General features: G+C 55.7%; 1 protein-coding gene and 1 long non-coding RNA gene across 2 annotated transcripts in view; one reads left to right on the top strand and one right to left on the bottom strand.

Moving 5' to 3' along the window:
* The first annotated feature begins 98 nt into the window (after positions 1-98).
* Positions 99-11,881, top strand: part of ABCC3 (ATP binding cassette subfamily C member 3) — a 40,821-nt gene continuing 29,038 nt past the window's right edge. Inside the window, 4 exon segments of the mRNA XM_014468182.2 lie at positions 99-199; positions 9,939-10,115; positions 10,454-10,579; positions 10,799-10,936. Of these exon segments, the coding sequence (XP_014323668.1) occupies positions 155-199; positions 9,939-10,115; positions 10,454-10,579; positions 10,799-10,936 (486 nt within the window). The 5' untranslated portion in view covers positions 99-154.
* Positions 3,930-8,026, bottom strand: LOC111823259. The gene is made up of 3 exons (XR_002826284.1): positions 6,980-8,026; positions 6,027-6,265; positions 3,930-4,146 (listed from the first exon to the last, which is right to left on the bottom strand). It is a non-coding gene; the product is annotated as an uncharacterized LOC111823259 (long non-coding RNA).

The following is an 11,881-nucleotide window of genomic DNA, read 5'->3' as shown; positions in this document are numbered from 1 at the left end:
CAGGAATTAGACCCAAGGGCCTGGGGGTAGGGCCTCGGCGGGGGCGGGCCCGGGCCGGGGCGGAGCCCGGGGCGGAGGGAGGCTTCTGGCGCCGGCGGCGTCCCAGCTGGGTCGGGACCGCGCTCGCCCAGCCTTCGCCGCGCGCCTCAGCCCCATGGACGCCCTGTGCGGCTCCGGGGAGTTCGGCTCCAAGTTCTGGGTAAGGAGGTGTCTCGGGTCCGAGCGCGCGCCCCGGAGCGCCTCCGAGACCGCACTGGGGAGGGGGCCGAGCGGCGCCGGGAGGGTGCAGACCGCCCCGCTCAGAGCCGGTCCCTCGGGGCGCCCGGGACGTGCCCTGCCCTGCCCTCCCCCGCCGCGTGGAGGAGCTGGGACCGCGGCGCTCGGCTCCTGGGGCGCAGTGGGTGGCGTTCGGAATCGGAAGCTGCCCCCACTTGCCGCCTAGCCTGGGGCTGGCCGCAGGGTGCAGGCTGATGGCCCCGTCCCAGGGCGGTGGAGCTCTCCTACACCTGCCCCTGGCCCAGGGCATCCAGGGTTGTTGTTCAACCAGGTTTTGGGGAGGTTGGCTCCACTGGACTCTGCCCTTCTTGTAAGGGTTCCTGCCACCTTCCTTTCTGGGGGCAAGAGCAGCTGGAGAGCAGGCGGCCCTCACTGCCCTGGGCTGGGGAGGGAGAGGCAGGCCCTTACAGGTCCCAGAATCACCTGGGCCAGCGGCCGCCTACAGATGGGAAAGGGAGGCCCAGCGAGAGGAAGGGACTTGCCTAAGTCACCTCTTAGAGGAGCGCAGAGCTGGACTAGAAAAGCCGGCCTTTTGTGGATACACCGAACCCCTTTCTAAGCCGTCAGGGTGCTTTCCAGCGCTGACTCCAGGCCCCAGGAGCTCCGGTGCATTCCCTGTCAGTCCCGAGCTTTCCAGCAGCTCCCGGCCCACGGAGGGCAGCCCTGGGAGGCACGTGGTGCCGTGTCTCCATTGTACAGATGGGCTCAGATTTAAAGGGCTTGTGTGTGGTCGCCCAGGCAATGCCCAGCATAGGCTGGTCCCAAATCCGGGGCCTCTGGACCTGTGTCTCTAAACCCTTTCCCATTTCAAGTATTTGGACATATATGCCTCGTGTGTGTGTGCCCAGTGTGTGTTACCATGGGTGTGTATTTGTGTGTGTGTTACCTGGGTGTGTGTTACCTGTGTGTGTGTGTGTGTGTGTGTGTGCATAAGTGTGTCTATACAGGCAGGAACCCCACTAAGGGCTGTGTGCGGAATGGGCTGTGGGGGTTACATGGATTTTTGAAACTTGGGGCGATGGAGCACCTGTAAAAAAAAGGAAAGAGTATCTTTGGAGAATCTCTCTTTCTCTCTGGTCACTGAAGGGTTAACCGGAGATGATGTGACTTTTCTGGAGCTGCTCTTGTTGCCCACCCACCGCACATGAGCACCGGCTGTCACTCAGCCTGGACTGGGCTCTCCTCACCAGGGTCGGATGGTTGCACCTTTGGCTCCTGAGTACCCCGTTGACCCTTGAACAGTGCAGTGGTCAGGCGTGCTGACCACCCTTGCAGTTGAAATCTGTGCATAACCTAAGTCGGCCTCCCAAACGCAGTACATGAATTCCCAACCACGAGCTAACCCTTAAACAATGTGGGTTTGAACTGCGCCTTTCCATTGAACTGAGTGGATCAATGGGAAATATTCTGCATCTGAGTGGACCCCGGAAGTTCAAAACCCGCGTTATTCAAGGGCAAACTGTATGTCCTTTCTCTGCCCACCTGAGCCTGGCTGGGGTGGCTGTGGCATGGCCATGACATCTGGGTGACCAAGCAGAGGGCTTGCAAATCAAGGGGGCAGATGCGTCCATGCCTCAAGTGCAAGGGCCCCCTGTTCCTGAGTGGACAGTGACCCTGAGAGCTTAGGACTGTTTGGAGATAAGCTTTGAGGAACTTGGAGCTGGGATACTCAGGATTCCCTTCCTGTTCCAGGCTTAGAGATCCTTTGACTCTACCCTTCCCTGATATTGGAGAACTCAAGAATCAGAGCGTGGGGGCTTGGAGCAGCTAGCCCAGCCTCTCATTATAGAGCTGGGGAAGCTGGGTGCCAGGGAGGGAACGGACTTGTCAGGGTCACACAGCACTCAATTGCAGGGTGCTGGACTGGGGAGCGGGACCCCTGGGATGTGGTCTCAACTTTGCCATTGCCTGTCTGTGCCCCTTTGGGCTTCTGGGCCTCCTTGTCCCTGAACTTCTCGTGGCTCGTGAGCTGTGTGTATCTGCTCTGAGGACCTCAGGGTTCATGGGAGTCACCACATCTATATTAGGTCTGAGGGATGTCATCTATGTGGGGTGTCTGCTCGGATACCTCAAAGGACAAGGGAAGTGACTCTTCCTCACCGCAGTCTCTATACACCCTCCATCTCCCAATGATCTTCTTGGCTCCTGAAAGCTGTTCCCAGCTGCACCCAGTGTGGCTGGTGACAGAGGGCGGGGCAGGGAGAAAGCAAGAAGGTTCCCAGCTCATCCTCCAAAGGTTTGCACAACTGAGACAAGGGAGGGTCTGAGGCCAGGGAAGGCTGGAGCTACGGCCTCAGCTCTGGCTCAGTTACCCAAAACGCCTGGAACCCTGGGCTACTCGTGTGTGGTGCGCTAATCTGCATTTCGTATTATGCAGGTACATCTGCCCCTGAATCTTTTCTCTTAGGGGCTTAGGGGTGAGCTACCTTGTGGGAAGTAGTTCAGGGCACCCAGGAAGTTCCGAGACAGGAGTGGAAATGTGGGGGCGAGCGTAGGCCTGGTTCAGGCCCCTCTGAGCCACTGTTTTCTCTACCAAGTCTTTTCACCAGCTTAGCCTCACAGCCTGTTTTCCCACCTGGGAAATTTCAAAATAACCCGTCTCCTAACCACCTCGGAAGATTCTTGTGGCGATCAAATGAGATAGGGAATGTGAAATGACACTGAGAACGAACATTCCTGGGAAGAAGAGTGACGAGAAAGAGAAATGAAGTTAGAAGGGAGTGTTAGAGCTGGCATGAAGTTAGAAGGGAGTGTTAGAGCTGGCAAGACCTACAAGAAAGGGGCTGGCAGGGTCCTTGGGCCTTGCTGGGGGCTAAATCTGGTGTATGTGTGTTCCCCCACGTCCTGCGTGGTTTAAGGTTCAGGATCTGGAAGAGGAGCCGCACACAAATGAAAGAGGAGAGACAAGAGATAATTTGGAAATATTGGGGGGCCAGGCGGGCAAGTCCAACTCAAGGGGAAGGACCTCCACTGGTGCCCAGGCTTCGCCAACCTTTTATTCAACTTTGGTTAAACATAAAACCCTTAGTCAGGCAGGTAATTGCAGTAATAGACAGGCTATCATAAAGGTCAGTAAATATTAGAAGGATTTACTCTGAGACTATTTGGTTAGGAAATAGCTTGAGCCCCCATTGTTAGGACTAGACAATCGGTGCATAACTCAGGCCCTGCCGTGGGTTCAAGGATCACCAGCCTTCCGGGATCCTTGTTTGCACTTCTCTGCTAGTGAAGACAATGGGCGGCCTCCTGCATAAATCCATCCATTTCAGCCCCAGATGAATCTGAGGGGAGCAGACTCAAGGGGACCCACACCTGTGCACCCACACACCATGTACTGGGTGGATAGTTTATCTCTTTTTTTAAATCTCTCTCTCATCTCTACCTACTCTGGGGCAGATTACCAACATCTCTGAGTGTGCCTTAGGAATTCATATAGAAAAAATTTCTAAAAGAATAAATTACAACCAAATTGCTCAAGGCTCATGAAGATAGAGATGCCGACAGAACAAAGGAGGTGGGGATGTTCCTTGGCTGCACCCTCCTGTCCCCTGCCTGGAGGACTGCTCTCTGTTCTGAGCAGCAGCCAGGGGGTGAAGACAGTGCATGGAGAAGGGCCGGATGTTTACCCTCAGAAGGCCTTGACCTATTTGCAGAATCAGCCTTGACCTGATGGCCCAGGAAGCCCCTGGGAGGCTGATGATGGCTGCGCAATCTGAAGGTCCTGGCCGTCAGAGCTGTCCAAAGATGGCGATGTTTGCCTGACAAGCAGTGAGCTCCCCGTCACTGGGGGCATGCAAGCCCATGATGAGTGACCACTTGCGGGGATGGCAGAGAGAAGATTCAAGTCAAAGAAGGAGTTGGGGTCTCACCCTGAAATTCCAACAAGAGAGAGGGAAGACGTGGCCAGTGAGAGGTTGGCTGGTCCTTCCCCTGAGACGGCCAGACCTCTCTTTCCCTGGCGCTCTCCCCACTTCAGGCCTGGAGTTTGCCTAGTAGCAGCTCTGGGTAGAGGCCCCTGGGTCTCTCACTGGTCAGGGGCCGGCACGTCCACTGTCCCCTTGACTCTTTACCCACCCCCGGGGGTGGCAAAGCCCTAGTCCCTCAGAGGCTCAGCTCCCTGTGTCTCCTGCTCTGTTCCAGCTAGTCCCAGCTGTCACTCACTAGCTGTGTGACTTTGGGTGAATCACTCACTGTCTCTGGGCTCCAGCTGAATTTACGTAGTAGGTGGACTCTGGGGCCCCCTTCAGGTCTAGTTGCCCAGTGCGGGTTCTGCGAGCCTGAGCCTCAGGCTTGGGGAAGGGAGAAGGTGGCCAGGCCAGGATTCGGGCTTTCAGGCTCCTGGGTATCCCTGTCTCCCCAGGCTTTTCCTCCTGGGTTGCTTCCTCGCCCGCCCGAGTAGGCGGCTACCGGAACTTATGAGTAATGGGCGAGACTGATTCCAATGTACTTTGACTCTCAAATAAAGACAGTGGCATGCGAAGCTGTGGGAAACTGGCATTGGCAGGGCCCCTAAGGTCGGCAGGTGGGCACCAAAGCTCCTCCCTCAGGAACCGGTCTCCCCGGATTCCAGGGCCCCTAGAATCTCCTGCCTCCATCCCAGCTGGGGATGGTGAAGCTGGGGTTGGGTGGCTTTAAATTCTGGGTTCCTGGCTGCCGGTGGGAGGATTTGGTCCCCGTGGCCCCAGGCTGGCTGCTTCCCAACCTGCTGCTCCCTCACTTGGGGAAGGAAATGAGTCAGGGAAGTAGCATTTGGGAGGGAACTTTGCCAAGGCCGTCTGCTGTCCCTGAGACAGAGAAATGCTCTCGGGGCACCAGGCCAGCCCCCAGGGAGGGGGGTCCCGGCGGAGACTGGCACTGACCCACCTGGGAGGCAGGAGCCTGGGCTCTGTCCACCCCACCCTGGTGGGACTGTCCCGGGCCGCAGGTGGAGCCGGATCCCGGGGGAGGGTTGAGACTTGGGTGCGCCCGCTGCTGGGTGGCTGGGCCTCTCCCCTCCCCCACCTGGGGCTAGTTCTCGCCAGGGGCGGTGCTGGGGGAGAGGGATAATTGAGGCTTAACCTTCGATTGGCTTTCTCCTCCTAACTGGATAGTCAGGTTTCCAGTGCACCGGCTCCCAGGACCCAGCTAGTCTGTTACTTCCATGCAGCCCCTTCCCCTCTGTTCTGTAAGCCAGGAGGTGATTGGGGTGGGGGGTGGGGGGTGGCTGCAGGGCTGAAAGCAGATTTTTCATGTTTCAGGTGATCTGGACACGTGTCCTATCCCCAAGGCGGGGTGTCATGCTGGAGTTCTACAGGGTACAGAGGAAGGACCCTAGAACCCGGGGTTCGGGGTGGGGACTCTGGCGCTAGACTGCCCGGGTTCCTGCCCCGGGGTCAGCCCATGGGAGCTGGGGCCGGTCACTTGCCAGCCGAGGGTCTCAGTGTGGTGAACATGAAAGGATAATCCTGGGACACAGTGGTGCTCAAATGACCGAAGTTGCTGTGAGCCGGCACATTTCAGAAGTGGCCAGGCCAGCCGGGCCTGTGAGCCATAGCCCCCCCCCCCCCCGCCACCACCATCACCCCGCACAGCCAGGCTTTGCCCCCCACCCAGGCCCTTCCAGAGGCGGCTGTTTTAGCCCCAGGAGGTCACTGAATGTGAATGGGGATCAGAGCCCTTTCTGCACCTCCATTTCTGCTGAGATACATGAACTTGTCGGTTGATCCCTTCTCCCGCTTCTCCCCACCCCACAGGATTAAGGAAGTAATTACTCTTCTGATGATAGAGGCTGTCAACAAGTCTGGGGTGGCGGTGGGGGCTGGGAAGTCCCTGACGGAGTGTGGCCAGCTGGCTCAAAGGGCTCTGGGGTCCTCAGTCCCACCTGCCCCCAGCTGGGGTCTACAGGGATTTCAGCCTCAGTGCCCAGGCAGGGGCCCTTGTAAGATCCATCAGCTGTTCAATCGCATTATTAAGGAAGCTGTTGCTGCTGTGGGAACTGTGTGGGTGACAGCTGTGGAGTGAGTGAGGGAGATAAGGTCAAAGAGGCGCGGGAGAGGCCTGGCTGGTGGGCTCAGTGGTTAGTGTTGGCCCGTGCACCGAAGGTTCTCAGATTCGATTCCCGGTCAAGGGCACGTACCCGGGTTGCAGGTTCGATTCCCAGCCCTGGTTGGGGCATGTGTAAGAGACAGCCAATCAATGTGTCTCTCTCATATTGATGTTTCTCTCTCTCTTTCCCCCAGTTCCTCCCCCCTCCCATTCTCTCTAAAAATCAATGACAAAAATATCCTCAGGGGAGGGTTAACAACAACAACAGCCTTAGCCGGTTTGGCTCAGTGGATAGAGTGTCCGCCTGTGGACTGAAGGGTCCCAGGTTTGATTCCAGTCAAGGGCAGGCTCGATCCCCAGTAGGGGGCGTGCAGGAGGCAACTGGAAAAGACTGCCGGGCAAGTGGCAGGGGTGGGAGCAGGAGCCCAAAGCGGGGGCTATGGCAGGTGGGAAAGCGGGCGGAGAGAGTCAGTAGGATTCTGGATACGTCAGGGAGACCCAGATGAAGTTGCCTTTTTATAGATAAGAACCTTCGACTACAGCACTCTCATCTCGTTCACCCTGACCATTTGAAGGTACTGATCAGGATTTGCTGGAGGGTTGAATGTGGGGTGTGACAGAAAGAGAAGAATTAAGGATGATGACTCCAAGGATCTGGCCTGGAGAAGGGAAGCGTTACCATCCGGCGAGGTGGGCAGGCTGGAGAGGAGGGGCTGGGCGGGAGTTCAGTTCTGGACTTGCGGCACGGAGCACATCCCATCGGCGTCCGAGCTCTGAGGACAGAGGCCTGGATGGGCACCCGCTGCCTTCTGGAGGGGACTCTGCCCAGCTGAGACATGCTTATCTGAAGGCACGGAGCCCAGGCCGGACCTCCCGGTGGGCCAAAGCAGCCGCTGAGTCCTCACGCCCCCAACATCTCGTGATTGCTGTCACAATGCAGGCTGTCTGTGCAATCAATCGAAACCAAGTCCCCACTGCCTCTTGCTCCATCGCCTGCTTCCCTAAGCGTTGCCCTGTTTGAGTCAAGAGACTCTGCTGTGGGGAGCTGCCCAGGATGCTGTCATCACTCCCGTTATGACTCACACGTGGAGACTGATGTTCAGGGAGATGAAGGAGCTCGCCCATGGCTCCCTCGTCCAAAAGTGACAACCCTCACGGATCCTCCGCATCAGGTTCTGGTTCTTCCTGTGGTCACACCCCGCCCGCCTCAAAGAGCCGTGCCGCTGACTTGCACACCTATGCAGGGATTTCCTGCCATGCCCTTGAACTCGGGCTCCCTTGTCAATCAATGTGTAGGCCATTTCTGGGCTCCTCCTGCGTATCTGGCCCTGTGCTGGAAGTTGGAGGATGTGGACAGGGAATAGGGCCTCGTGTCTGTCCTCAAGGGCTCACGTTTCTATAGGAGAGAGGATGTGTTCCTAGGCACAGGGGGCGTGGCCTGGGAGAAACCCCAGTTTGGTATCACAAGGCTGGGTGTCCTTGCACCTGTTACCGGAGCAGGGGAAGCCCTGCTTATGTCTTTTGCGAGCTGGGCCTAATACTGTTCCTCCCCTCTACTTCCGGAAGTTGTTCTGAATCAACCAGCCAGTTAATGACCACGTAAGTGCCACTGAAACATAAGGGACCTTTACCTGGCTGCCAAGGCCAGGCAGGATGAAGCAAAGAAAAGCTCCTCTGGAGGCTGGGGAGCCCCAGAAAGGCTTCCTGTAGGAGGTGAGGCTCAGGTTGGACCCAGAGAGATGGGACATGCACTGCAGGCTTGGAGACCTAACAGTCTGAGTTAGGGGTGGCCTTGGACAGGCTCCCGGAGGGCATCTAAGTGGATGGGCTTAATGGGCTCGCTGAGATGATGGTAGAATGGATACATATATGGGTCCATTCACACAACAGACCACTAGGCAGTAATGGGGACGGGGTGTCCTTACACTCAATCCCAAGGTCACACCACTCGAAAGAGGTACAGCCAGTTGTAGTGAACTTTGCAATGAACAACACATCCATGGTCTAAAAGTGTAAACTTTGAATATTTATTTAACAAAAGTTCTGTGATGTTTCTACACTGGAAGGATGAGGACGCTCAAGAGACTAGGCCAGTGATGGCGAACCTATGACACACGTGTCAGAGGTGACACGCGAACTCATTTTTTTGGTTGATTTTTCTTTCTTAAATGGTATTTAAATATATAAAATAAATATCAAAAATATAAGTCTTTGTTTTACTATGGTTGCAAATATCAAAAAATTTCTATCTGTGACACGGCACCAGAGTGAAGTTAGGGTTTTTCAAAATGCTGACACGCCGAGCTCAAAAGGTTCGCCATCACTGGACTCGGCCATAAGAGAGGCACAGCCTCACCTTCCAAAGCAAAAGCAAATAGTGATTATCAAATCATCGTAAATCAGATAATAATAGTAAAAGCAAATTGCTTAGACTATGGAAGTAGGTGCCAGAAGAAAGTTAGCCCGTTTCAACGTATTTACCCCTGGGAAAGGAACTCAAAGGGGGGTGATGAGGCAAGGCACCATTTTCGTTTTCACAGTTTGACTCTTTAAATTATGTGCATGTATAACTTTGACAAAAATAAAAATGATAATTATGTCGATTTTCAATTAAAAGGTGGGGGGTTAACAGTTGTTAACAGTTGTCTCTAGGTAGATGAACTGTGGGTGGTGTTTTATTATTTACTTTTGTTTGTTTTATTGTTTTTTCTTTGTGCGGGTGGGTTTTTTAAAAAAAATTGTTTGTATTTTCTGGACTTTCTGTAAAGAACATCTAATTCGTTGCCAGAAAGGAAAAAAAGATTCGTTGACTGATGGGCTTGGAGGAGACAATCCCAGTAAAATATGTGTTTGCATGTATTCCTCCATCTCTTTCCAAAAAAGTTCTTAGGTGGAGTTAGAGTCAAAGACAAGAGTAGGTTCTTGTCTGGACTCACTGCCTCCCCGGGGCACCGGGCTTTTGGTGCTAGAACCAGGACCCTCCCACGCAAACCAAGATGGCTGGCCACCCTGGGCTTGGTCATTCACAAAGCTCTCTCCGCATCCTGTTGCTCCTCTGAGCTTACACCCACCCGGTGAGGTGGGTGGTGGGGGGTGGCCTCCCTCATTTTCAAGGAGAGGCATGAACTCTCAGGGAAGCTCTCTGGCCCATCTTGGGAGAGGCTGAGCATGGAACTGGGCTCTTCCACCAGGTGCCTGTGTTGTTCTGATAAAATAAAAAATTAAATTTGAAAACGAGTAGAACTCTAGAATGACAGAGAGCAGGTCAGTGGTTGCCAGTGGGATGGGCTGTAAAAGGGAGCTTGTGGGATGATGGGAGTCTTCTCCGTCTTTGTGGGGGCAGTGGCTTTGCGGTTGTGCACCACTGTCACGCCCATTGGGCCGTGTACTCTAAACGGGTGCAGTTTATTGTACTTACATTAAACCGCAGTTGAGAGAGAGAGAACACGAGGAAATGGGGCAGCCAGGACCTCCTGGGGGAGCTCACACTTGGGACAACACGCACTTGTTTGCACACCTACTCTCTCATCTTCACCCCCCTCTGACCCCGTGCACATGGAGTGTCCCTTTGGCCCTGGAGGGAGAGCCCAATTCTGCAGGAGGCGGCCAGAGCACTGAACTGTTCCCTCTGCCCCCAGGACGCCAACCTGTCCTTGCACACAGACAACCCGGACCTCACTCCCTGCTTCCAGAACTCCCTGCTGGCCTGGGTGCCCTGCATCTACCTGTGGGCCGCCCTGCCCTGCTACCTGTTCTACCTGCGGTACCACCACCAAGGCTACATCGTCCTCTCCCTCCTCTCCAGGCTCAAGACGGTCAGGGGCTCCGGGCTCTCCTGCGGGTGGGGCTGGGGCCCCCCGGGAGGGGGGTTCTTTTTTGAATGAGTCCCTTCCCCCACCCCCTCAGCAGCTAGACAGGAGCCATGGGGCCATGGCAGCTTGCCAAGTGAGTCTGCAGCCAACTGATATAGTCCCTGCTTGGGGAGGTGCAAGCAAATTTTCCATCAGGGCTCTCCCACCCTCGAGAAGCTTCCAACCCTCAGGGCCATCCCAGCCTTCAGGGCCAGGCCCAGGCAGGTCTGGTAGCTTCAGGAGCAAGAAGTGATCGTCCCTACCTCTGGTCATGTTCGCTCCAACTTGTACCCTATTTCTAGGTCTTGGGTGTCCTGCTGTGGTGCGTCTCCTGGGCTGACCTCTTCTACTCCTTCCATGGCCTGGTCCACGGCTGGGCCCCCGCCCCCGTCTTCTTTGTTACCCCCTTGGTGGTGGGGGTCACCATGGTCAGTGGGGGACCCTGGAAGCTGAGTGGGGGAGGGTCTCCAGTGGGTTGTGGGATTGTGATCAGGGAACCATGGGCTCTGAGGAGAACCTGGATACCTTAGCAGTGGGAAGAGGATGGGGGTGACCCCACAGACATCTGACCGTGGGATGGGGAGGAAGCGAGGCAAGTCCAGATGTGTGTGTGCTCTAGCCCCGCTTCCCCTGCCCTCCCTGCACAGCTGCTGGCCACCCTGCTGATCCAGTACGAGCGGCTGCAGGGGGTGCAGTCCTCGGGGGTCCTCATCATCTTCTGGTTCCTGTGTGTGGTCTGCGCTATCATCCCCTTCCGCTCCAAGATCCTTTCAGCCATGGAAGAGGTAAGGAGGAAGAGGGACACCTGCCGATCCAGACCTGTCTAGGAGGTGAACTCAGTCAGGGTCAAGGTCATTGCTGGTCCCAGGCTCCTGCCCTCTGCCCCTCCCTGGCTCCCAGGACTTCCTCTGGGGTTCGGTCCTTTTTGTGTTGTTCTCTACTTGCTGTCTCTCTGCTGCGAAGCAGAGTGGGGAGGGGGGGTCAGGCTGAGGACCAGTGTAACTCAGGGGAATGGGGCCATTGGGGGGTATTCATGGGAGTGCAGGGGGCTGTTCTGTAGCCGCCACCAATTGCCAGTTTCTGTGTGAAGACACACAGGCTGGGCTAGTCTTGGCTCACCTGGAAGTCCCAGGATCTTGTTGTCCCCTTTCTTCCCACCTTCCTCCGTTCCTGGCCTTCCTCTTGATCTGCGGGGGGTGATGGTGGGTGGAAGGAAATCTAGCATCTCCCCATTTCTCCATCTCAAGGGGAGGCCGTCAAGTACATTCATCAGCACAGGCTTGGAATAATCCACTTACTCTCTGTGTGATGGGCAAATTCTTTAGCCTTTTGGAGCTTCCTTTCCTCAGTTGGAAAGTAGGTGTCAGACTTCCTACCTTGTAGGGAGACAAGGAAGGTTGGACAAGGTGATGCAGGTGAGGTGTTCGGCACAGTGCCTAAGGCAGGGCAAGTCCCCACTGATCAGGGGCCCCCTCTGACCGGCCCCCCCCCCCCTTTTGTAAAGGGAGGGGAAGAGTTTTCCCTACATTAACGGCGTGTCCCGGCCCACGTGACAAACATAACCACGATGAAAAGTCTTTTTTTGTTTGACCGGGGGGGAGGTTTCGTCTCCCTTTTCCCCCCGATATATTGGTCTGCCGAAAAAAAAATAATTTGTGTGTACCACGAGGCCTGTGTGAGGGCCGGCGGAGAGCACGATGCTTTTATTCCATTAGTATGTGTGTGCTCTC

Source organism: Myotis lucifugus, unplaced genomic scaffold (genome assembly GCF_000147115.1).
Source record: "Myotis lucifugus unplaced genomic scaffold, Myoluc2.0 scaffold_435, whole genome shotgun sequence".
Taxonomy (NCBI): domain Eukaryota; kingdom Metazoa; phylum Chordata; class Mammalia; order Chiroptera; family Vespertilionidae; genus Myotis; species Myotis lucifugus.
This window is presented reverse-complemented; position numbering and strand designations above follow the sequence as displayed.